Raw genomic sequence first — 25,367 nt, forward strand, 5'->3', positions numbered from 1 at the left:
GTAATTTGATTCATGAGGAGTTAGAGCTTCCACAACCACAACCATAACCTTCTTTTCCTGAACAATGCCTCTCGGAAGACGTGATCATCATAATGCAGCACTTACGTTTTTAGGAAGACAGGCAATGGAGAAGCCTGGGGACAACAACAAAGACTCACCAGGGACATTTATGTATGCAATCTGCATCAGAATCAATGGGAATTAGATAGCTAAACACCTTTGAGGATTCGAGCTTAGACTAATACTCTCCAATAAACATCATATGAACTTCTTTCCGCTGCTTGTTTAAAGGACAGACGTATTGTGAATTGCCAGCTGCTTATTTAGTAGATAATATGAAGAACCCGCATTCAGCTGATGAGATCACAATCTGGGTAATAGTGGATAATGCAAGACTCCTTCACAGTACAGAAATAAAGCTGTGATTTTTTTAAGATTACTGATTAGATCATCTGAAAATCATCTATTTCTTGAATTATTTTCAGGAGGCCTGGGTTCTTCATTTTGATTGCTTCTACAAGATGGAAACACAGGACATTTCCCATTACATTCTTTCCTTATCATCTTGTTTTCTGTTAAAATCTCAGCTCTATCAGCAGGGTGTATCTGCAGGCAGAAAGCAATCCCAACACGTGTGCTACCTCAGGCACATACACTCCCAGGCTTCAAGAACACAGCTGTAAGCACAGTGAAGCTACAAGTATGCCTCTCTTTACCTAACCAGAAAGCATCGGGAAATGAAAGCCTGAACAAAACCAATCAGAAAAATAAGTGGTATCTTGTGCTACTTGTTGTCTGATAACAGGTTCAAGTAACAGTGATAATGGTGAGAGCTCCTTGGAAGCACTGAGGGAAAATCTATCACAATTAGCCAACATGCAGCTGCAATTAAGCATTTTGAAAGGTGAAATATAAGGAAAGAAATAGAGCAGGGAGTTGTGAAAATTGGTGCATGTTGATAAACTGTGCTACCTTCTTACTGTCATGTGGCCCTCCTTACTGTTATGTGGCCCTATTTTAGGGCAACCAAAATGACCCCAGGGATGGAACACTTCTCCTATGAGGACTGAGAGCCTGGAGGAGAGGGGGCAGTGAGAAAGGGCACAGACACTTTCACAGGATCTGTTGTGATAGGGCAAGGGAAATGGTTTCTCACTAAAAGAGGGAAGATTTAGATTGGATAAAAGAAGTTGTTTACAGTAAGGGCAGTGAGGCACTGGCACAGGTCGCCCTGAGGGGCAGTGGTGCCCCATCCCTGCAGACAGCCAAGGTCAGGCTGATGGAGCTGTGGGTGTCCCTGCTCAGTGCAGGGCACTGGGCTAAATGACCTTTAAGGGTCCCCTCCAACTACATAATATCAAAACACATTAGAATACAACAAAACAGTGTAAGAATTATTGAATTACTCCGCTACCTCCAAACAGGAGAGGTAGCAGAGGCATATTAGTAAGCCACTTCTTTTCCTTAACTTATATTTCAGACAATAACTTGAAGGGGAAAGGTGACAGTTCTTGGCCAATGGCAATACCAGAGGATACACTAACGTGAACTCTACTGATTTTTCTAACAAGTCCATTCATCCCAGCCTGCTCTGCACAGCCTTGCAGGATTAACAACACATCTAATCTTTGCTCTGTGCTGCACTGGCAGGACACAAATGAAATGGCTATATATAGAAAAACCTCAATCTTACTGTAACCAAAACTGAAGAGTAAGCTGCTTTGAGAGCTAGAAACATTTTTTTTTAACACCCTCTGTGTGAAAAACTTCCTCCTAATATCTAACCTAAACCTCCCCTGTCTCAGTTTAAAACCATTCCCCCCTGTCCTATCGCTGTCACACTATCTTAAGGTGGGGACATCCATGTGCACCTGGACAACCTGACACAAGATCCATCCTCTGATGGGCACGGCAGACAGCATGCAGGCTCTGTGCAAACTTGCTCCCATCAGGCATGGCAGCTGGAAGTTGGGTAGAAGACACATAGAACATCTGAAATAACACAGATATAATTGAATCTCTACTGGCAAAGTTCCTTGTGCCCTAGAGGGTATGTTAGCTGTGCTTAAGGTTCTTTATCACTGCAAAGAGCAAGTCTAGTTTTGAGTATGGTCTTGCCAAACTCCTCAAAAGATAGTACAGACAAACTAAGGCCAAATGACATGAATGAAATCTACTTAAATAGGTATAATTTAATAGGACTGCTCTACTACAGCTGGCTGTTTGTTTCTCAGCAGCTCCAGGCCTCTCTCATAGCGTCCTGCCTTTTGTGCAAATGGTGATAGCACAAGGGAAAATAGTTCTAAACAAAAAGAGGGGAGATTTAGGTTAGATGTTGGGAAGAAATCCTTCAAGATGAGGGCAGCGTGGCCCTGACAGCGCTGCCCAGAGAAACTGTGAGTGCCCCATCCATGGCAGTGCCCAAAGGCAGGCTGGGTCAGGCCCTGGGCAGCCTGGGCTGCAAGGACGTGTCCCTGCCCATGGCACAGGGGGCACTGGTGGGCTTTGAGGTCTCTTCCAACACAAATCATACTGGGATTCTATGAAAATAGCACCTGCAGGTAGACAAAAACCCTTATGAATTACAGCAATTCATTTTACAATCATAAAAAGACTAGATAACAGAAAACTTGAAAACCATTTGAGAGTGGATAGTGATAAGACAAGGGGGAATGGCTTTAAACTGAGACAGGGGAGGTTTAGGTTGGAAATTAGGAGGAAATTTTTCCCCCAGAGGGTGGTGAGGCACTGGAACAGGTTGCCCAAGGAGGCTGTGGATGCCCCATCCCTGCAGGCATTCAAGGCCAGGCTGGATGTGGCTCTGGGCAGCCTGGGCTGCTGGTTGGTGACCTGCACACAGCAGGGGTTGGAACTGGATGAGCATTGTGGGCCTTTGCAACCCAGGGCATTCTGTGATTCTCCGATTCCCTAGAAGACAGGGGAAGAGAAACTTTCTTGCTTTTGATCAGCAACAGCAGCATTTGTGCCTGTAGGCTGCTCTGTCTGTAAGCAGCCTAACTCTAAAATTATCTCACTCCTCCTTAGCAGCTCCTAGGATGAAAAGTCAATTCCAGACTACAGATTATGCTTTCCACTGTTAAAAAGGAAGCCAAGAAGATTAAGAAACTTTTTTATGATCTTGCCCAGGGAAGCAGTGCAAGTTGTAACATTCAGCCCTACCCCACTTTGGTGCCTGACAAAAGGCTCTCTGTTCAAATGCATTGAGCTTTTGAAGAATGCATGTGGAACAACTCAACACACAGAGCAAAAAGGAAAAGGACAAGAGGAGATGCAGCAGTCGAACAAATTTCTGTAGTCCAGGCCAAGCCAAGGGAAATCCAAAACAGTGAAGAAATTAATGTTTAAGATGAGATGAACACTTGCACTGCTCCCAAAGGCACTTAAGCATTTAAAATGTGCCAGATCACATAACTGAGCAGTATAATTGAAGCTGCATGCTCAGTGTTTCTTCTAACTTTGAGAAAAACCATGCAAATTCCCTCTAGCCCCATGATAACAACTGCAATCCCAGCTTGGCTTCTTTCAGGCTGAGTCAGTACTTGCATCCCTCCCGTGCAATGCCATGCAGGTGTTGTATATCAAATCAAATGCCACATTCACATATCACTGCTCTCCTTAGAGCAGTCCAACTTGCACTACAACCTTATCTTTCTCTTTTTTCCCTCCTTCCCAGAATTCTCTTTGCAAAGTTGCTTTAAGAAACAGCCCAACTCATTTGGTGTGGCCCCAGCTCCTTCCCTCCCTACAGCTCCCACCTGCTGAAAGGACAGAGCCTGCCAATGCTGTAATGGCCATCTCCCACCTTTATTCTTTCGCTTTTCAGGAGGAGATGAAGGACAAAGGAGAGCCAAAAAGATGGGCGCCAGTTTTTCCTCCTAAATATATATATTTAGCAAATTCCCACTTGTGCTTACAGAGCAACAATGGCAGCTATAACTACATCATAGAGCTGTGGTACAGTTTCAGGCTTCTCACAGCACTGAGATAATAACCCATTCTACCTTTCATTTTACACGGCAGTAGCCATTGAGCTGCCTTGTTGGGAAGCAGCTATTGTAAAGTGGAAACAGAATTACATTGGCGATCTCTCACCATTCTTTCTGGCTAGATGTTCCTTTCTCTCCATATGAAAACCAAACAGGAAGCATTCTCATAAACTCACAGAAGGAAGAAGGGAAGTTTTCTCCCCCCAGGCTTGCGGGAAAGGAGGGATGCTCTGACTATCAATTACCGCTGCAATCCTCTGGTGGAAGCAAGTGCCTCAGGGCAGCCACACAGTCTGTTCCTTCTGGCCCACGTTGCCCGTTGTCTGAATTCAGCTTGCTATTTATCGGAAAAAATCTTAAACTGTATCTCAAAGCACCCAGGCAGCATTGCTTTCCAGGCCACGTCCCCAGGAGAATCACAGATGCTGCAGTTTGTTTTCAGATAACTGCTAGTTAGAGAGCAAACACGGTACTGCCTCCTGCTTTCAGTAACTACACTTCTCATCCTGAGTGGCTGGCACGGCTCTGACAGCACAGCAGCTCCTGTGAATGCTCTCCTGAGACTGTTTCAGGCAGAATTGGTTTTCTTGAGACAGTGGCAATTTGTTCTCTGATGGTTCTGACCCGCACGCTCCTCTGAATCTCTCTAGGTTTCCTGGAGCATTTACCCCCCAGTCATGCTGGTACACAAATGTAACCTGACATTAGCAGTGAGCTGCTCCCAGTTGATGCTCCGAGCTGAACAACGGCTGCAGTGCTTACACTGCTGCTGCCAGCTTCAACTGAGGCCCAGCTTCAGAGCCCTGACCAGACCAAATGAGTGCTTCCTAAAAATGAGGTGTGCATACAGACAGCACAGGGCAGTGGCATACAAGGAGCAGTGAGTGAGGGCTTCTGCCTCTTCAAAAGCACAGGGGATGTGACAAAAGCTCCTTCCTGCTCTTCAGTTGTGCCTTGAGTTGGATAGCACCCCATTGCCATCTAAGCGATGGGTGCAGAAAGGCCAGGAAGGCACACTGGGTATGGGAGAGTACATCCGTTTCCTTTGGAAACAATTTGCCCTTGCTCACCTTAAAGGGGTTATGAAGGTGGCCAAGAAGGCCAATGGCGTCCTGACTTGCATCAGAAACAGCGTTGCAAGCAGGAGCAGAGAGGTGATTGTTCCCCTGTATTCAGCACTGGTGAGGCCGCACCTCGAGTGCTGTGTCCAGTTTTGGGCCCCTCACTGCAAGAAAGACATTGAGGCCCTGGAATGTGTTCAAAGGAGGGCAACAAAGCTGGTGAGGGGTCTGGAACACAGGGCTGATGAGGAGAGGCTGAAGGAGCTGGGAATGTTCAGCCTGGAGAAGAGGAGGCTCAGGGGAGACCTCATTGCTCTCTATAACTATCTGAAGGGACGTTGTAGTGAGCTGGGGGTCGGCCTCTTCTCTCGTGTCATCAGTGATAGGACCAGGGGGAATGGCTTCAAGCTACGGCAGGGGAGATTCAGGCTGGACATGAGGAAGTATTACTTTTCAGAAAGGGTGGTCAGGCACTGGAATGGATGCCCAGGAAGGTGGTGGAGTCACCGACCCTGGGGGTGTTCAAGGAAAGGCTGGATGTTGTGTTGAGGGACATGGTTTAGTGGGAGCTGTTGGTAATGGGTGAATGGTTGGACTGGATGAGCTTTTAGGTCTTTTCCAACCTTGGTGATTCTATGATTCTAAGTGCAGCTCCACTGCACAGGTACTGCAGGTTGTTTTCAGAGGGCAGCAGACTGATTTATTTGCCAAAGTCTGCTTTTAATGCATAGTGCCAAGATAAATTTTGGGCAAAACTCTTAGCATAATCTACATTAAGAGCTTACCTCACCGTTAACTTCCCTGTCTGGAGAAACTTAGAGATTTTATTTTTAGCTTTGCAACGTGACGCAGACATGAACAAGCAAAACAGAGTCACATTTCTGGTTTTCTTCCAGAGCAGGGATAAGGGATGTGCCCACACTTTCTGTGTGGACCTTTACAAACACACAGTCCAATATCCCACATGACAGGGCAGCAATCGTGCAACCCATCCTAAGCTTTCTGATCTGCACACGGACTGCTGGGGATAATTTCTCAAGTACAGGAGAAACAAAGCAGGATAAAAGATAAAAGTAGTTAAAAGACAGAAAATGACATCTATCTCTGTCTGTGTGACTAAAAGGCAAAGCCATCTGTTCTTGTTCTTTAAAGAGGTCTCTGCTTCATTTTAAATTCCAAAGTTCCTTTGGAAGACACTGAAAAGATGGCATCCATCTGTCAAACTGCACTTTTCCTCAATGTGATCTTTACATTTTAAGAACTGACGGATGCAGATGGGTGGCCCTGGTAACAAATTCCATTTGCAAGAAGTGTTAGTTTTTATAAGACAGCTGAGACTGCTTGGACTTCCTCCTTCCTCTCCATATGCCTGCTGTGATGGGCTTGGGAGAATTCCAAGGTATTACAGAGAAATAAACATACAGCCCTTTGGCCAGTATTTTAGACACCATTAAGTTAAGACACCGTAAAGCACGCTTGCCCAGACAAGCAAGAAACTATACAGCAGGAGCCACGAGTCTTGACAGAGCCATAATTTTAATTTAAATAACACATTTCTATATCCTGTGGTCAAAAAGAAAACCTTTCAAGTACGAACTGAGCGCGATCAATGCTTTGATGACTGCCAAAACACGCTCCAAGTGCTGCTGTCACTGTGGGAAGGAGAGAGATACCCATTAAGAGAAGAGGAATGTTAGTGATAACGACCTTTCCTCTCCCTCAGCTCTGCCACTGCAGCCTGATCTGCACGTCAGGGACTGAAGGACTATTTCTGCCAACTCGAGGGAGGTCTGCCTTCCTTGAGGAGAACACGAATGAAGAGGATAAAATTCCACTGCTGGCACAGCGCTCAAAAATCCATCGTGCTGAGTGAAGGAGGAAAAGCATTTGGTATGAAGATTTGTTAGAAGACTTGACACTATCTTGAGAAAGCACATAACGGAGTCAGCAGCCAGATCAAGATCTTCAGAGTTTAAAAAAGGGTATTTCTAAAAATAAGAAACATGAGAAAAGATATGGTGAAGACACAGCCAAGCTTCAGAACCCCCAGCAGTGCAGCTTCGCCTTTTTGATTTCCCTTCCATCAGCCAGAATGACAGTGTCTGCCACATAATAAACAACATAATGCCACCCTGCAGAATAAAAGCAGACCAGTTGGATTTCTAAAATATTATGTAAGGAATATTGAATGCTTCTACTTTAGTTCCACAAAAGCTTGATGGCTACTCCTTGTCCAACAGCAACCGTCTCTTACTGAATATCTAAGAGCTCAATATTACAAGGCAGCACAAACCACTGGGATGAGAAAGGAGGAAACCTTATGTTCACTCATTCAAGCCAAAGTGCATCCTGACAGATTAACAAGTGTGTCACCTCCCTTAAAACGTGCACTGCGGAGCTGTCACTGTCAGTCTCCTTTACGACTGCGAATTAAGGACAAATTAAAGTTGTCATTCCAGGCACTTCAGGCTGCAGGCTCACAGTAAGCCTACGTTCACGGGCCCCTGCCCTTTCCCCTGCCACTAGCCTACTTCACAGCAGCCTGGGCTTAAGACTGACTTACACCATCCACAAAACTCACCTCAAAGCTGTGTGCGCTGGCTTTGAAGCAGCAGCAGCGTAAAGAGCCAGGACAAGATCCAGAATGATGTGGCCTTTATGTGTCAGAATCTAAATATTCTTCCTGTAGGCTCAGCACACAATTTTATAAGGTCAATCAATTCATTTTGTCTAAGGTGAGCTTTTTGCAGGCGTAGCATCTCAGCAAGCTTCCAGTGAGTTTCAGCAAATACCCCTGGCAGAGTTCATTGCCCCACAGCCAGCCACATGCTGCATATGTTACAAGAGCAAGCTGAAGTCAAACTCTTGAGCTTTACAGCATTAGCTCCAAGAGACTGAAGACAAAGACTTCTTGCTATGGCAGAGAATGCACAGTGGCACTGTTAAAGGCCAGGAGCACAACCTTCTGCAGGCAGAAGACCACAGAGGAAACACACAAATGAATTCAGGAAGCCATTTGCCGCTTTCCTGCTAGCCAGGCTGCTGTGAAAACTCTCACAAGCCAAAAACCTGGTTTCATAGATAAGAATGTAATGGAGGATTCATCTTGAATAATTTTAAGGTTTGAGCTGTATTTCACAGCGTTCTGCAAAAGCAGGAACAGCCATCAAAATCCCTCACGCCTCACTTAGTGACATTACCATCAGCATCTCCTTGGGGACAGGTTACATGACCACATTTTGTTCCTATGAAGGTCCACAACAGAGTAAGAAGAGACTCTGCTGGGCACCTCTCCTATGAGGAAACGTTGAGGGAACTGGGCTTGTTTAGCTTGGAGAAGAGAAGGCTCCAGGGAGACCTCATTGTGGCCTTCCAGTACTTGAAGGGAGCGTAGAAACAGGAGGGGGAACGGCTGTTTGTGAGGGTGGATGGTGATGGACAAGGGGGAATGGTTTTAAACTGAGACAGGGCAGGTTTAGGTTGGATATGAGGAGGAAGTTTTTCCAGAGGGTGGTGAGGCACTGGCACAGGTTGCCCAAGGAGGCTGTGGATGCCCCATCCCTGCAGGCATTCAAGGCCAGGCTGGATGTGGCTCTGGGCAGCCTGGGCTGCTGGTTGGTGACCTGCACACAGCAGGGAGTTGGAACTGGATGAGTATTTTCCTTTTCATCCCCAGCCATTCTATGATCAGTACTATGAGAACTACTCTGAGTGGCAAACAGAATCTATCTACAGAATGCACACTCTTATTTTAACAGTTATCTCAGTAGGATAGAAGTCCTCTGTTTTTTCTATACACCAACAAAAATACTCAGACACCAGCACAGTTCAACAGGAGGGGAGATTTGCATCTTCAGGCCTCAAAATTAGAGTATTCACAGAGCATTATTTAAAACCCACTGTCTACAACTCGTCAATTATTTCTTTCCTTCATGATTAATTTCCAGAAAGGTTCTGCTATTAATCTAGTACACTAAGCTTGGTTTTGGTGCAGATAATTGTCAAACTCAGCAGGTTGTTTCACATGCATGAATAATGCAGGATTGATTTTATGGACCAACTCCACAGCCCTGCTGTCCCCTGCATGCATTTATTAGCATAGGATCCCAGTCAGCTGAGGCTGCAGCATCCCAGTGCCAGGGGAGCAGCAGCTTCTGCTCCACCTCACCAAGCTCCCAGAACTGCTGGGTTACCCTCTCCCTCATACACCAACTACACTTCCTGACTATTTTGACTGAAAGGATTCATAGGGGATTCCATCTGGTTCTGTGATTACTTCAGCCATCTTTTAACAAAAGCAACACAAAGCTGTAGTACTTGGTAGCGTTGACACGCATTCACTGAGGAGACGTTGGCAGATGATATCATCTAGGCTTTATTGAGGAAACCTGATATATTTACCTGGATACATGATTAAAAATACACTGCCAACAGAAAGAAAGAAAAAAACAGAAAGAAAAGCCAACCCAGCAGCCCAATATGTACCTTTTACATAACTACACAACAGCAAGAGGGCTCCAAACGGACCCTTTGCTTCAGCAGGCTGTAAGGTGGAAGAGAAAGACTCACAATTTACTCCAATATATTAAATTAAAACTGATTTCTGATCAAAACAGAAGCTTTAAGATAATTAGTTGCTGAATTTAATTTTAATAATTAACTGCTTTTTAAAAAAACATGGCAAAGCACAGCAGCTGCAAATTAAAATTTAAGATTCTTTAGGGGATACAGTCCCTTCTATTCAGCACTGTGTTAATGAGGTCACAAATGAACTCCACGGGGGAGGACAGGGAAGGAGAATTAAAAGCACTAATTGCACTGACACAATCTTCCACTGGACAAAGAGCTGTTACAAAAAGCATCCGAACGACCAATTCTGAAAGATTCAACAAAACTCTCAAATTAAGAATCCAACCAAGCTCCTGAAGTTGATTTTTCTTCCCTGCAGTTAATAATTCACAAGATAAATATTTGACAGGAATTCCCACAGTGCCTCCGCTTATTTGTTTCGCCGGCATCCTAAAAGCATGCTTGCTTTTTTCTAAATAGATTAAACAATATTTTGCCCTCAAAGGCTCCGATGTTGCTTCACACCAAGGACAGAAGTTTGTGCCCAGTCCTCTGTACCACTGACGTACTTCTAGGATACATTGCTCCTGTGCTGCATGCCTTTGAAACACTACAGGCAAGTCACAGCACAGTAACTGGATTAATAAGAGACAGTGGGAGGAGAGAAGGGACACAACTGGAAGGAAACAAGGGAAGAGAAAAAGATTCTGTGGCGACATGAGCCCTGACACAGGGGGTGAGACCCCAGCTCTTTGTCAGCTACAGAAATAGAATGAAGAAAGGCAAATATCAGCAAGTGTCTGTCAGTGCTGCTGGAGTAGTGCACCTTCAAAAGGTGTCTCTCCAACAGCAAATTACACACACACACGCTGGGATTGTATTCCATGTGTCAGGTTCTGCATGGAACACACTGCAGGGATGTTCGCAACTAAGGAACGTGCAGGACGGAGTAAGTAGGATCAAATCATAAAAGAGGTCAGATGAATAGGAAAGACTGCATTAAATTGCTTAGAGATGTGAGCAATTGAGGCTGATGCATGAGACAAGAAGGTGCGTGTTTTCCCACTGATTGCTTGCTTGAATCATTGCCTAACACTACAAAAATCCCTTTTATAAATAAACGTATGCAAAAGGGTGGGAAAAAATCACTCGAGTGAAGGCCAGGTGTGGGGTTATGAGGCAGGGAAGCCCTATTCAGTTAGACACAGCAGGGCTCACCTGGCAGCACTCAGAGCTGTCAGAAGGCGTTTCTGCCCACGGAGCCATGGGGAGTTCATAGGGCAGAGCAGGCTTCACAGATCCTTTTGTCCCTTCAACCTCAAAAGAAGCAGCATAGGGACGGGAGAGCAGAGAGCAGCATACGTACGTGCATCTGTTAGTGCTCTATGATGAGTTCTGCCTAGTAGCTCCGTGCTGGTCTCACTCTTACTTGGCCCCTGCTGCCTCCCACTGCAGGACGAGGCCTGGCACCATGCGGATCAAAACTGACTCCTCTTTGATGGGCATAACAGGTTACAGCAGAGCAATCAGCCGTCCCTGCAGGAGAACAGCCAGCTGTGCATCTCTTCTAGCCCTGCCTTCCATTCAGTTCCCCTTTCCCAAGTCCCCTCTGTGACCCTGGCTACTAACAGCAACCAGTCCCAAGTGGGAGGGGAACAGAAGCCCAAGTTTTAAAAGCCTGGAAGCTTCCTCTCTCAGACAAAAGCAACAGCCTCCCATTGTGTCAGAGAAAGTAACGGATGGATCTAAAGAATTAAGTTGCTTTTCTGTGATGCCACTTAATTAAGGTAAATCAAAGCAACAAGAGTAATTCGCCTGGGATTTCAAAAGGAAGGATAAGGAAAACATCTGTGCATTCTTACAAGTCTGAAGGCGTTTCAGCATTTTAGCTGTTGGATTCTGTAGAAGTGCAGTTGGAGGAAAAACATCAATTCTGTCCACTTTAGCGATGCATTCCCTACAAGAGGTTAGAAACTATTCTTCTGTAAGAAGCAGGCAGAGTTTGTCATGTGAAAAGCCAGAGTGAAGGTCTGAAGAGAAAGGAACTGTAGTTTAACAAATTTATATACAAAATACAGTTGTTAAGTATGCAGCTAAAGTGTCATAAAGGCATTTAACTATCACGTGATACGTGTTTGGTTTTTGGAATATCTTCATCGTTAATTAACAGCAAGCACTAAAACTCAAATCAAAGGCTCAAGTCTGAACCACATTGTTCTCTGCATTCCTATCTCCATGATGCACCTGTACAGATCGGAGGACAGGATTAAAGCAGCACAGGAAGGAGGCACAAGAAATGTTCATCAGCATGGAAGTGATGAATGGGTCTGATTCGGAGCCACAAATGTTCTGGCAATCCTTCAACAAAAGCAGCAGCTACTCCTAAACACCAGATCACAGAATGGCCTGGGTTGCAAAGGCCCACAATGCTCATCCAGTTCCAACCCCCTGCTGTGTGCAGGTCACCAACCAGCAGCCCAGGCTGCCCAGAGCCACATCCAGCCTGGCCTTGAATGCCTGCAGGGATGGGGCATCCACAGCCTCCTTGGGCAACCTGTGCCAGTGCCTCACCACCCTCTGGGGGAAAAACTTCCTCCTAACATCCAACCTAACCCTCCCCTGCCTCAGTTTAAGACCATTGTCCTATCACCATCCACCCTTGCAAACAGCCGTTCCCCTTCCTGTTTATACCCTCCCTTCAAGTACTGGCAGGCCAATGAGGTCAGATAACTGACAATACTGTCAATTCTTTAGGTGTTAAGAAAATGTGATACACTTAAGTCTTCAGGAAAAATAAAAATAAAAATAAAAATAAAACAAGAAAGATGGTTTTGGGCCAGAGGGGGGAATGAAGCAAAATGAAGTGAAATGAATGGATGGTTGATCCACATTCTCTCACCAAATTTAAAAAAAAAAAAAAAAAAAAAACCAACAAAAAAGATGCTTCTCGTTGCTCAGCGCCACAAACACGACAACTTTTGTTCTATAAAATCAAGAAACAGGGAATGTAAACAAGTTTACAAATTGAAAGCAACTTCTAAAAGCTAAATTTCAGGCTTCTCCAGCTCACAAAGATGGACTGGAAGGAGCCTTCCTCCCTCGTTCAGATTCAAATGAGCCAAGCCTTTGTGTTTCCATTCTCCCCACTCCTCTTTTCAAATTTCCTTCCCCGTTGCCATGGGAACCCGGCCGGGAGAGCAGGAGAGCGGAGGGGGAGGCGGAGGGCGGCAGATGCCAGCCTTTGTCACGGCGAGGCCGGGGGCACGGCGTGGGGAGCGGGCCGGGAGGGCACCCGCAGGGTAGCAAGGCAGGCAGGCACAGCGCTGCGTCCTACCTGACGGAAGAGACAACGGGGGCACGCGGACGGAGCGGGTCTCTGAAGGTCACAAGCGATGCGGAAAGGACAAACGCGGCCTGATCGTTCTTTGCACCTTCAGGACAAAAAGCCGGGGCGCTACAGCAGCAGGGGTCTGCTTGAAAGGCAATAGCCAGCGACGGTGGGTGCTGCACAAAAACCCCCGAGCTGAAGGTGCTGGAACTGCGCTCTGAGCCACGGCCGTGTTGAGGGTCTCACGCGGATCCACCTCCTCCAACTTCGTTTTTCCTAGACTGTTTCCTTCAGTAAGGAACGTATTTCCAAGCACACGTTACTAACCCGTTACTGTGTTGCAGGTCTACAATGTCGGTAGATTGAAGAATAACCCCAATTCACGAGCACTGCTTTCCTCTGTCATTAAGGATGGTTTGCAGCCCTTATCTCCTCCACTTCGTGCCACATCAGAGCAGTTTCTTTCCAAAAGTCACAAACCCTTCACAGCATCACGGAATGGCCTGGGTTGAAAAGGACCACAACGATCATCTAGTTTCAACCCCCTGCTGTGTGCAGGGTCACCACCCAGCAGACCAGGCTGCCCAGAGCCACACGCTCACACAAACATGATACAATTCCAGGAAAGCCATCCTAAAATTCGCTAAAATCACCACAGATTTCTCCCAACACAAAGCAGGAAAGTGCAGCCATGCCAGCAAGACAATATTGTATAATTTAAACACCAAAGAGGAGTTGTCATAAGTTATTTCATGCTTATTTTTTTTTCAATTGGTCTGCTGTGGCTTCTTCTTGAATCCAAGCATCTTATAGTCAGAATAATCACCATAAAATAGAGAAAATCAGAACAAAAGCACCACTTCCAGGTGACCAGCAGAAGAGAAGTACACCATCACCAAACCACATAACTTTTCAGAAGTCCACAGTTACACTTATCAATGCCATCTTCTGGTAGGAAAAACAAATTCTGGAAGGATGGTAAGTCAAAAGGATGGAAAACTCAAGAGCTTTCAATGTAGCTTTCAGCTAAGAAAGTAAACATGAAACAGCTAAATAACGTCAAATGAGCAGAGGGCTGGAGCAGCTCTGCTGTGAGGAAAGGTTGAGGGAACTGGGCTTGTTTAGCTTGAAGAAGAGAAGGCTCCAGGGAGACCTCAGTTTGGCCTTCCAGTACTTGAAGGGAGCGTAGAAACAGGAGGGGGAACGGCTGTTTGTGAGGGTGGATGGTGATGGGACAAGGGGGAATGGTTTTAAACTGAGACAGGGGAGGTTTAGGTTGGAAATTAGGAGGAAATTTTTCCCCCAGAGGGTGGTGAGGCACTGGAACAGGTTGCCCAAGGAGGCTGTGGATGCCCCATCCCTGCAGGCATTCAAGGCCAGGCTGGATGTGGCTCTGGGCAGCCTGGGCTGCTGGTTGGTGACCTGCACACAGCAGGGGTTGGAACTGGATGAGCATTGTGGGCCTTTGCAACCCAGGCCATTCTGTGGCCCTGTGATTAACCTCAGAATGTAAGAGTGGACTAGAAAGAGCTCCCAGGAACACATCCAGAAGCAGTGGCTCAATGCTAGATGGAGTACTCAGATCTGTGCCCATCAGGGATGGAGTCCAACACATGCAGAACACAAGGCAGCTAATGCAGGGCTAATGCAGTGCTAATACAGCACACCTACCTCCTTGTCTGAGCTGCACATACTACTAGACATAAGGCTAAGTCTTGTCACTAACAAATACTACCCTACACTATCACAGCATCCAATATAAACCTGGGTTTTGTTCCATTGGAGGCGAGTGCCGTGGGATTACAATTAAGGTAGAGAAAAAAAATGAATGACTACAGTTGTGGTAGGGAGGTGATGAATGAAAAGACCAACATTCCCTTTACGTTCTGGCACAGCGCTCTTTTGTTCGAGTTTATACTTGTAGATCTAAAGCTACAAGTAATGACAAAATACATTGTCATTTAACTGTTCAAAATAAATTCATGTGTTCTGCCCTTCCTGATAATTCCTCTTTAAGCCCCCACCAGATGCTACAGAATTAGCCACAATGGAGAGCCATCTGCCTTCATGACCCTGAAAACAAGCCCACTGTGAGTAGATGTTGATTAAGATGTAGATCATTCACTTTAAACAGGATCATTACATAAAACTAATGCTTTTCTACAATATGCTTGTACTAAAACTACTAAGGCTAAACTTTGTTTCTGTATTTCTGCTTGGATCATTGTTCCATATTTGTCTTTCCTTTAAGAAAATATGAAGATGGTGAGAGCTCATCTTCAACACGCAGGCAGTACTTTATCAAGGCAAAAACACAACAAAAATCTACTCTTATTTTTCTCACTATTAGTCCACACTTTGAAAATAATCATGCTGCATTTTGTTCTCATTAACAAACACGAAAGACTGGAAAACTTCATTTCTGAAATTATTCTCTGGAGAAAGCCTGTTAGCCAGGCAAAGGAAAGTAAGGGTTGCTAACACCTGCTGCCTAGTTCTGCTGCGTGAGCACCAATCATCTACACTGCAGCAGCTTTAACCCTTGTTCTAAAGAAAGCACTCTTCGGTACTCTGTTCTTTCATGCTGCTCTGTAGAACACAGCACTGCAATACCTCCATCAGGTTTCTTCAAGTGCAGTGAGGACCCAGGAGGAAAAAAAAAAAAATAAAAAATCAGACTTACCATTGGGATTGCTCACACTGAACAAGCATCATTTTGTTGTCCTAGGATGGACCATGTGCTCAAGCATGATTCAGGTCTACCAGGAGACCCAGAAGGTTGGATGTCAGGGGGAAGTTCTTTGCTATGAGAGTGGTGAGGTGCTGGAACAGCTGCCCAGAGAGGCTGTGGATGCCCCGTCCATCCCTGGAGGTGTTCAAGGCCAGGTTGGATGGGGCCCTGGGCAGCCTGGGCTGCTATGAAATGGGGAGGTTGGTGGCCCTGCGTGTGGCAGGGGGTTGGAGTTTCACGAGCCTTGAGGTCCCTTCCAACCCTGGCCATTCTGTGATTCTGTTCCCAATCCATTCCTTTGCTAACCTGCATCCAAATCCCCCATGCTGACTGTCCTCTTTAAGGCCGTACTCAATAGCTGTCAGATCTGCAGCACGCTCCCAAACACGTAATACTGCATGCAGCAACAACCTGAAAGTCATCTCTTGTCCAAACAATGAAATCTACTCCTGCATATGACTCTGCTGGTGTTCAAGTTCCTAGCCAAAACCCAAAAGATTTCTATCCCAAAACATGCCTCTTCCCCATTCTTCCCTCTTTAAGCCTCTGGCAACTTCCACACCCATAAACACATGCAGCCCTGTCCTTCAACTGAACATAAATTATTATCTCCTGTTCAGCTTTTCTTCCTGTCTGGAGATTTTGTACACTTCTATCTTCACCGAATACTCAACATTCACCTTGATGTTCACTGGATGTGAGCATGAAAAGGATAGGATCTAAGATGAGACATGCAAGAAATGCCATCCTCAGAAGCCTCCTGTTGTGAACAAAAGGTCAGAGCAGACTAACATGTGTACAGCCCTCCCTGGCAGCGTACAACTCCACTTTCCCAAACTGGTTTTGCCCACTCTGGATTTCTTCCCCCCCTGCACAACAGTCAAACCTTTCCAGGTCAGAGCTGAAATAATAAACAGGTGGGTTTCACACAGACAAGCTTCAGATTTCCCAAAAGCAAGAATCTCTAAGCTGTGCGTTGTTATAAACACCATAGCCTTGCCTGCACTCTGCAAGGTCATCTTGGAGATTCAAGCTTTCAGATCAACATTCTTGTTTAACAATTAAGTAATCCAAAAATGTTCACATGGTTATTTCTAAGGTAAAAACCTGGAATAGGAAAATCTACAGTTAACGAAAGAGTCGGATTTAATGAGCTGCTGCACAGCTTGCTTTCTTATGATCGTGCACAACTCCATTGTTCTGTAGGCATCATAATCTTATACACTAAAGATTAATCCTTACTGCAAATTGAAGTCTAAGATTAGGATGCTTACACAACAGTAGCTAATTAAAATCTACTTTTCCATTACATTTGCATTCTTACACTTCTATACGTTTAGAGTGCAGAGCTGAAGACTACAGAAAGCCAAGGAAAGTTGCTGAGATTTAGGAAGGGATAACAGAATAACAGAATGGCCAGGGTTGGAAGGGACCTCAAGGATCATGAAGCTCCAACCCCCTGCCACACGCAGGGCCACCAACCTCCACATTTCACAGCAGCCCAGGCTGCCCAGAGCCACATCCAGCCTGGCCTTGAATGCCTGCAGGGATGGGGCATCCACAGCCTCCTTGCGCAACCTGTTCCACTGCCTTACCACTCTCTGGGGAAAAACTTCCTCCTCATATCCAACCTAAACCTCCCCTGTCTCAGTTGATAACATTCCCCCTTGTCCTATCACCCTCATAAAAACTGCCATTCCCCGTCCTGTCAATATATTTCTTTCAAGTATAGGAAGGCTGCTATGAGGTCTCCCTGGATCCTTCTCTTCTCCAAGCTAAACAAGCCCAGTTCCCTCAACCTTTCCTCACAGGAGAGGTGCTCCAGCCATCTGATCATTTCAGTGCCCTCCTCTGGACCTGCTCCAAAAGCTCCACATCCTTCCTGTGCTGGGAGCCCCAATATTTTTCCCCATCCTTGCTGCTTAGTGGGAAATAAAATTCACTCTGAAGCATGAAAAGAGAAACAGGGCAGCATGAACTCCCAGCCTCAGAGCAGGCAGCCATCAAACACATACATAAGGTCAGTGAATTCTGCACGCTTCTCCATGGTTCTCATGAAAATCAAACACAGAGACAACAGTCCTCATTGAGACCAAAATCCAACTGCCTGAATTCTGTAGTAATGTATGCCTGATAGAAAAACTGTTTGAAAAATACAACTATAATGAATCACTGAGAAATATCACATGACATACTGGAAAAATGCTCCCTTCTATCCCAGGTGCTGAGAGCAGGACAAGAACAAGAAGAACACTTCTGTCCATTCCAGCTGAAGTATTCTCGGGGCCTACTTGTCATCAATTTTAAGCGGGGGAAAAAAACAACTAACATGATTCCTAAGGTCACCATGGTGAAGAGACACAAAGAAAAAACCCAAACAAAAAACAACACCGTCACAAAAACCCCTCTGTTACACAAACAGAAATGCAGCCAGCAAAGGCATGCAAATCTTGTGGCAGCCTCTGTTCCATGTTACTGCTCTGACTACCTCTCTCACACTGCATAAAGGTGAACCAGCTGCAGAGTACCACTATTTCTCCATTTCTCACTTGCATCTCTCACCCTCACACCAATAAGCCTGGCCATAGTGCATCCCTAACCTATCCCACTGCTGGTTTTTGATATGCAAAATAGGAATGGAAGTTGTGAGAGCACAAAGTAACAGCATGTTATCTCCTCTGCCCAGATGGTGACTGCATCGTTGCACTTCTGGAGCATTCCACCTCCAGTATAATCCCAGAAGACAAAGCTTCTGCACACACCCACAGGGGCCCTTTTAGGCCTCATCTCTATCTGCTTCCTGTCCTTTAAAGCCTCTTTGATCCCTAGGAGCATCTGCGAGGTCCCACTGAAATCAGGCTAAGGAGCAGGAAGCACTGATGGTGAATTTAACTGCAAAGTGGCTGGCAATCGTCACATTAAATTGCTTCTTTTCATTGCTAACAAATGCTTCCAACTTCCAAATTACCAACAGTTACAAACTGTCTATTAAAAAAATAAACACAATTTTTTTGTGTTAAGGCAGCCAAAAAAAAATACGGCTTACCATTCTTACACATAAGCAAATTCTTCAAGGCCAAAAGAATATTAAGTGAAAAAGGGATGGAAGATAATCCTTCACACTGTAGCAATAATAATTCAAAGGATGGGTAAGCAAGGTCAGATTCCCCAGGGGAATATTTAACTTCTGCACCGCCTCACTCAGCACACGATCTGCGTAACAGACGAGCGGCAGCAGGGCACTGCAACACCACTGCTATGCTGTGCCGTCATCACGACCCTACAGAGAAGCAAGATTCAGCAGCACAGCACAGTCACACTGTGCTGGATAGCTACCGTAAGAACCACCTGCTTGCAGACAGCAGCACAGCGCCAGAATACCTTCCGTGCCACGTGGCAGCAGGCAGAGGAAGGCCAGCAGGGAGCCCTGCAGTACTGCGGGCAGGACAGCTCCGGCAGCACAGCCTCAGCACGCGCCTTCTCCTCTCCATCCCCTCTCACACTGCAGCAGTACAACAACACATCGCCGATGACTAATTCTAATTACTCTAATTGAGGAATCATATTAGCATAAAGGCTGAAAAAGGAAACTTGCCGATTGTTGTGTTGTTAAAGAAGTGTCAGTGAGGTTTGAACAGATCCTCCAAAAGGCAACCAATGGCAAGGGAAGAAGAGTATGATGAGTTCAACTGATGGAAAGACAACAGCTGTAATTCTCTTCACTTCACATGTACTCGTTACTGTAGTAGAAGCCCTCGTAAACTCTGATTATAGAAAGCAAGAAACAAAACAACAAAACCCAGCTCCTAAGTAGTTAAGTAATTCTAAATGGCATCCCAGTACACACCTCCTCATTCTCATGAGCCAGAGGCAGCCCACAGCCCATCCCCAGGCAGAAGCCACTGGCCTACACTAATTACACTGGCAGAATGCAGTGCTGCACATACAGCCACAATACCAGACGCTCCCACGCTAAGTTTAAGAATGGCTGTGGCACTGAGCTAGTATCTGAACTGCTGCAACACGGTGCTTCACACAGGTTGATTTATGTTATCAAGTTGAGCTTTGTGTCACAGATTGCAGAGAAGTAACGTTCACTTCTCATCCTTTTTTCTCCTTAGCAGAAAGCTATTTTATGAAGATAAGAGCAACTACAACAGCAATTCTGGCTCAGCCTGTGGGCCCCTATAATCTACTGTTCTGCTTCCAGCAGTGGCTCTAAAGAGACAATTAGGGAAAGCAAAAGTGATATTTTGACAGGTCTCTGAAATCATTGGTTTAACGTGAAGCAAAAGCCAGAAGAGCCACCACAACGCTGGCCATTTTTTGCAGCAAAAAGCATTTCATTATTTCTCTATGAATGCTCAGCATGCTCACATCTGGCGTGGTGTGCCATTCTCAGCTCTGCACCTCAGCTAGGACTGAGCTAGAGAAAGGACCAGAGAAGGATAACTGATGTGATTACAGGGCTGAAGCAGTGGAATTGCAAGAAGCCAGCCCAGACAGCTGGAAGACTTCAAATTGGAGAGGAAAAGCCTGAGTGTCTCCAGAAATCACAAGTGCAGAGGGTTTAACTGCAGAACAACACTGCACAATACTCCAACAAACGACGTTGAATGAAACCGGGAGGAAAATCATTTAGAACTGTTCAGAGAAAAAGCGCTCGCCTAAATGGTGGCTAGTGAACTCCTGGAGCTTGTTCTCATTGAAGGGTAGGTCATCAGTACTGTATTCATACAACAGTGTAGAGAAATTTGTTGCCAACAGCTCCCAAAACTATCCTAGAAGGGGCCAGGCAGAGAGATACCCTCTAGCATCTGTAATTCAAGAACCGCACACTGGGGAAGCATCAGGGAAACATTATGGGCAATAGGTCAGCTTTGCATCCTTTAGGGACTTCCCTAAGCACAAGTCACCAGGAGACAAAGCACTCTGCAGAATGGACACTCCTCATGTTCCCTTAATATCCCCCATGCTCTCTCAGTCTCCATCAATTTTCTTGGCTTTTTCTTTTTTCCCTTTTTTTTCCTCCTATCTAATCACCACCCTTGGCATTCTCATCGAGTCTCCTCCAGGTGTTCACCCCCACAGCATTCTGCAACTATTTGAAGAACCTTCGCTTTGCCTTAACTTCAACCAACTTCATTTGCTAGGGCCTATTTCCTGTGCTGGATGAGACAGGGACCCACCCCTATAAACCTCTGCATGCCACTAATGATGGTGGCTGTTAAAAATTAGGCTAAAGCACACACCGTAGTCCAACCATAGTTGGACTCCACGTGGGAGAACTTCCATGAACCTGAGGTCATTGCTCCTGTTCTTCTGCGACCTTACTCAGCCCCACTGCATTCTTTGGGACAGCCCACAACACACCAGCTATCAGTGTATGACAGCATTACAGACCACCACCATAATGGCTGGTCTACTATTTTCTAATTTATTCTAGGTGCCTGATTTTCCTTTTTGCTATCTTACTCTTTTGTCAGGCTTTCGATACATAAATACAAGAAAACAAGCTGACCACCACCACTAATGCAACGAATGAGAATGGATAGCGATAGAACAAGGTGGAATGGTCTGAAACTGAGACAGGGGAGGTTTAGGTTAAATCTTAGGAGGAAGTTTTCCCCCCAGAGGGTGGTGAGGCACTGGAACAGGTTGCCCAAGGAGGCTGTGGATGCCCCATCCCTGCAGGCATTCAAGGCCAGGCTGGATGTGGCTCTGGGCAGCCTGGGCTGCTGGTTGGTGACCTGCACACAGCAGGGGGTTGGAACTGGATGAGCATTGTGGGCCTTTGCAACCCAGGCCATTCTGTGAAGATTATTCTACCCAGTACATACTTACCACTTTCAATTTTCTCCACCATTTTACATCTTAGTGCAGCTCAAATGTAATCAAGTTTTTCACAATTCTTGATTCTGGTTTGGCTTTAGCTTTAAGTTGACCTGCTGATTCTGTTGTGTATTTCCCATCTTACTGGTGCCAACTAATTCTACCACCACTCAGCAACAATGCAACCCCACTATCAGCACATCTCTTCAAGTTAAGCCTCAGAAGCCCTCAACCCTCTTGGTTTCACCAACTCCTTTAATATCCTAGCTTCCAGTTTTCAATTAGGAAATAAACTCCATTAAAGTGTCAACAACTAGTTATGTACCATATTAAACTTCCTTACTTGCTCCATTTTTTCCCCTTACAGGAAGATTTTCAAAGGCCTTGAGAGCTTACCAGGATCATCTCTAATGGAAGCCCTAGCCACATCCAAACCAGCAGCTGAAATGCAAGTCCACGCAGTTGTTTCAACCACAGCAAATTTAAGGGTAATGATCTCTATTTCCTCCTTGCAGTAAAAAGCTTGTCAAGTCTGGTTCATAACCCTTCCATGGAAGCATTATATAAAGCCTTGGCTTGATACTGATTTAATTGCTGTTGTTAAATAATCTTATATTGTTGGGAAGATCATTCGAAGATGAAAACGTATGATTAATCCACCTGGTCCATCTACCAGCAAGGACTCCAGAGCACATCAAAAATACAAGAAATGCATTAGCAGAAATCACAAAGGGAAATATTTGGATAGGCTATTTGAAAGTGAGACATGCCTAATGTTCTGTAAGCCCATCAGCTTTATCTTCCATTACACAGAAGAGCAAACAAGGAAGCTCCTTAAGTACAGGCAACAGCAGGATAGGGAACAGACTGAAGTGAACTTGTAAGTCTTGTATAAACCACATCATAGAGAAGGAAAGAGAAAACACGTGGTTAAACCTCATCAGGAAACTTCTCCAAAGAAAGGTTAGACAATCTCAAGAGAATTTTAAGTTGTTCTCACTTTTTTGAGGGAAGGTGATGATGTATAAATCCAAGACAGATTTAAGGGGGATAATGGTAGCAGTAGTAAGGTACCACTGTAACACAGGAAGTGCAAGTATAAAAGCTTCTCTGCCTGGATACAGAACAGAAACATGTTAATTAAACTGTCTACAAGACAATAGATTTCCTCCTAGCTGAAGAAAGCAGTGCTAACAAATTAGCAATTTCCATTATTTTCATGGTCTCATTGTTCCACATCAAATTTCAACTAAGAAAAGGCCAAGTTCTACAAAATCGCCAAAGTCTTCAGAACTGCAGCCTTTGCTCAGCACACCATTTTCCTGGCATTCAGTTAGCTGACAGACCATTCAAAATATACATTCCTGGACTAAATATTTCAAGAAACATACCAACACATCCAGTCTATTCCACTCAATTCATACTAAAAAAGCAAATTTTGTAGTCACAGCATATTTTAGTACATATTACAATGCATGTTTTGCAAGCAGTGTTTGTTTCCATATTTAACAATACAGATGTTCTTCATTTTTATTTCTAATGTAAGTATCTTCTTAGCTCATGTTACAAACCACCTGTCAATTGAAGGCCAAAATCATGTATGCTGATAAAAAAAACCACAGCCTTACCTCCATTGCTAATGCTGCTGTCTGCTGGTCATAGTGGTTCAGAAGGTTAGGCATGAAGGTGGTGTTGTAAGGCAGATCCTGGCACATCCGCAGGATGATGGGCTCACAGGAAAATAAACTGTGCCCTCTTGTGCAGCCCACCAAAACATCCAAGAGCCAAAAGCAGCAGAACATCCAGCTAACAGCCATCCTTCCACGCCGTGAATGGGGCCAGTTCCCGAGCCCAGCCAGAAAGCTCTTTCAACTCTTCTCCTGCCTCCTGATTTTGCTTCAGCAGCAGTTATTTGCAGTCCTGGTTTAGGTTCTTCACGACTGGGAAACTCTCAGTGCACAGCATTGTCAGCTCAGTCCTGAAGATGATGCATTTGAGACAGACGAACGAGGCATCTTGCTTTACCACCTGCATCAGGTTAAGGTATTCAGATGTTTAACCACATTCCCACACAATTGACTCCATCCTGACAGAACAGCAGACAGGTTACATTCTTCCTCTGACAGGTAGCTTAAGACAAAAAGAAAACACAACAAATAGAATATATCAAAAAAAGCTCTCTCATTGATTACAGTTTTAGTTTCAAAAACACCATCAGAAAAATTGCTTAAAAATTCTTGTGTGCAAGACTAAAAATGGTCAGGGGACCCTCTGACCTTCTGGTGGGAAAAAGAAAGGATGTATGCTGCAAAACTCACTCGAAAATGATGGTGGAAAGGCAGAAATCTGTTTATTAGGAATAAAATATTTTTAGTGAAACCCTGCACTTTAACTTACAACCATGTGAGACTACAACCACTGACCACACTGAAACCAAGCTTCTCATGACTCAAACTCCACCAGCACGTTCTCAGCGATAGCATCTTTACTTGCACGGCCACATAGCTTCTGCTGAATAACAAAACAAAAACAAAACAGTCACTGCCACCAATACACAAGTCCCAACCTGCACTGCTGAGGACTTTTGCTCTGCCCTGCAAGCTGCACTCGTGGCTTGGCTGGCTGTGCTCACACCTGTGGTTTTAGCCCAGCTGTTGCCAACTTTCATCATCTCTAAGCCATCTGAGACAAATTTCATATCTTGCACTCCAGCAACCATCATACCCACCACATATCAGCCAGAAGGCAGCATTCTTTGCCCATCCCTTTCTCCGCATACTGCAAAAGACAGAAAATGCACAGGTAGCTAAATAGCGCTGTTCTGCCAGCTCCACTCTGCCTACAGAGCCAAATCACACAGCAGTAATTCCCAGAGCTGGGCCCACATCTTCTCAGAGCATTAAGGGGATTCAGCATATTGCATCCATCTGCTGCAGGAAAACTCTGGAACTAGAGGCTAAAGTTTGAGAAAAGCTGACAGAGCCACAAGTCTTTTTTTCTTAGAGCAATTTTGTTTTACAGCAATGGATTTGTAATATCCAGTCTCTAGCCAAGTGCTTTTAAAAGAATTATGGTTTGTATTGAAAGGTAATAGAAATCTAGAAATATTGCTTGAACCAGGAAACCCAAAGTGCTCCATCAGCGTTCCCAGGTGGAGGCATCACTAATCAGAGCAGGATCATAAATCTCAAGATTGAAAGCTTTTTCTCAGATGTTTGGGACGAGCCCTAAATTCTACAAGTCCAGAAGGAAAAAATGTTTTCCTTTCCCTCCAATGCAAACTTAGAGATATGAAAGAGTTCACTGTCAGCCTTCTGCTAGTATCAGCTGGTCAAAAAAAGCTGCAGAGATGTACACACGTTTACATGGGCCCATCTTATGGTCAGAAAAATTAAACACCATATTCCTCTAAACCCTCATAAACCTTGAGGGTTGGGCCAGGTAATCTTGAGAGACTCCTTCCAACCTCAACTATTCCACACTTCTCTTTAAGATCACGTGAGGCAATGGCTTTGGCTGCAGCTGCTCAAGACATGTTGGAAAAACAAACAGGCAAATAGTAAAAAGACCAAAGTGTTAAACACAACCACACTGCATTCAGTTCATTGACAACTTTCTCCCACAGGCTGCCCACTCTTTCACAGCTACTGACAGGAAATCCATGTTTGAAGCCACACTTTAGAACATAAAGAAAAAACACACAAAGAGTAAAATTGTTCCAAACTACAGAAAAGGAAACATGACCAATAAAAAGAAAAGCTGGAAAGTGAACTACCTGAACACTAAGATAAGCAGTAGAATCAGCCAACACAGCTCAGATGAAAGTCTCTTCTTTCATA

At 44.9% G+C, this 25,367-nt stretch overlaps 1 protein-coding gene across 2 annotated transcripts in view; it reads right to left on the bottom strand.

Moving 5' to 3' along the window:
* Positions 1 to 25,367, bottom strand: part of FZD3 (frizzled class receptor 3) — a 50,723-nt gene that overhangs the window by 22,742 nt on the left and 2,614 nt on the right. Inside the window, exons 1-3 of one of the 2 annotated variants that reach the window (XM_042832658.1) lie at positions 23,157 to 23,242; positions 11,500 to 11,667; positions 11,004 to 11,173 (exon numbers count right to left, since the gene is read on the bottom strand). In XM_042832658.1, the coding sequence (XP_042688592.1) occupies positions 11,004 to 11,009 (6 nt within the window). In that variant the 5' untranslated portion in view covers positions 11,010 to 11,173; positions 11,500 to 11,667; positions 23,157 to 23,242. Of the gene's footprint in view, positions 1 to 11,003; positions 11,174 to 11,499; positions 11,668 to 23,156; positions 23,659 to 25,367 lie in introns of those variants that run through there. The other variant, XM_042832656.1, reaches the window with a different exon arrangement.

Source organism: Centrocercus urophasianus, unplaced genomic scaffold, assembly GCF_019232065.1.
Source record: "Centrocercus urophasianus isolate 14NV4802_14NV808 unplaced genomic scaffold, USGS_Curo_1.0 seq_39, whole genome shotgun sequence".
Taxonomy (NCBI): domain Eukaryota; kingdom Metazoa; phylum Chordata; class Aves; order Galliformes; family Phasianidae; genus Centrocercus; species Centrocercus urophasianus.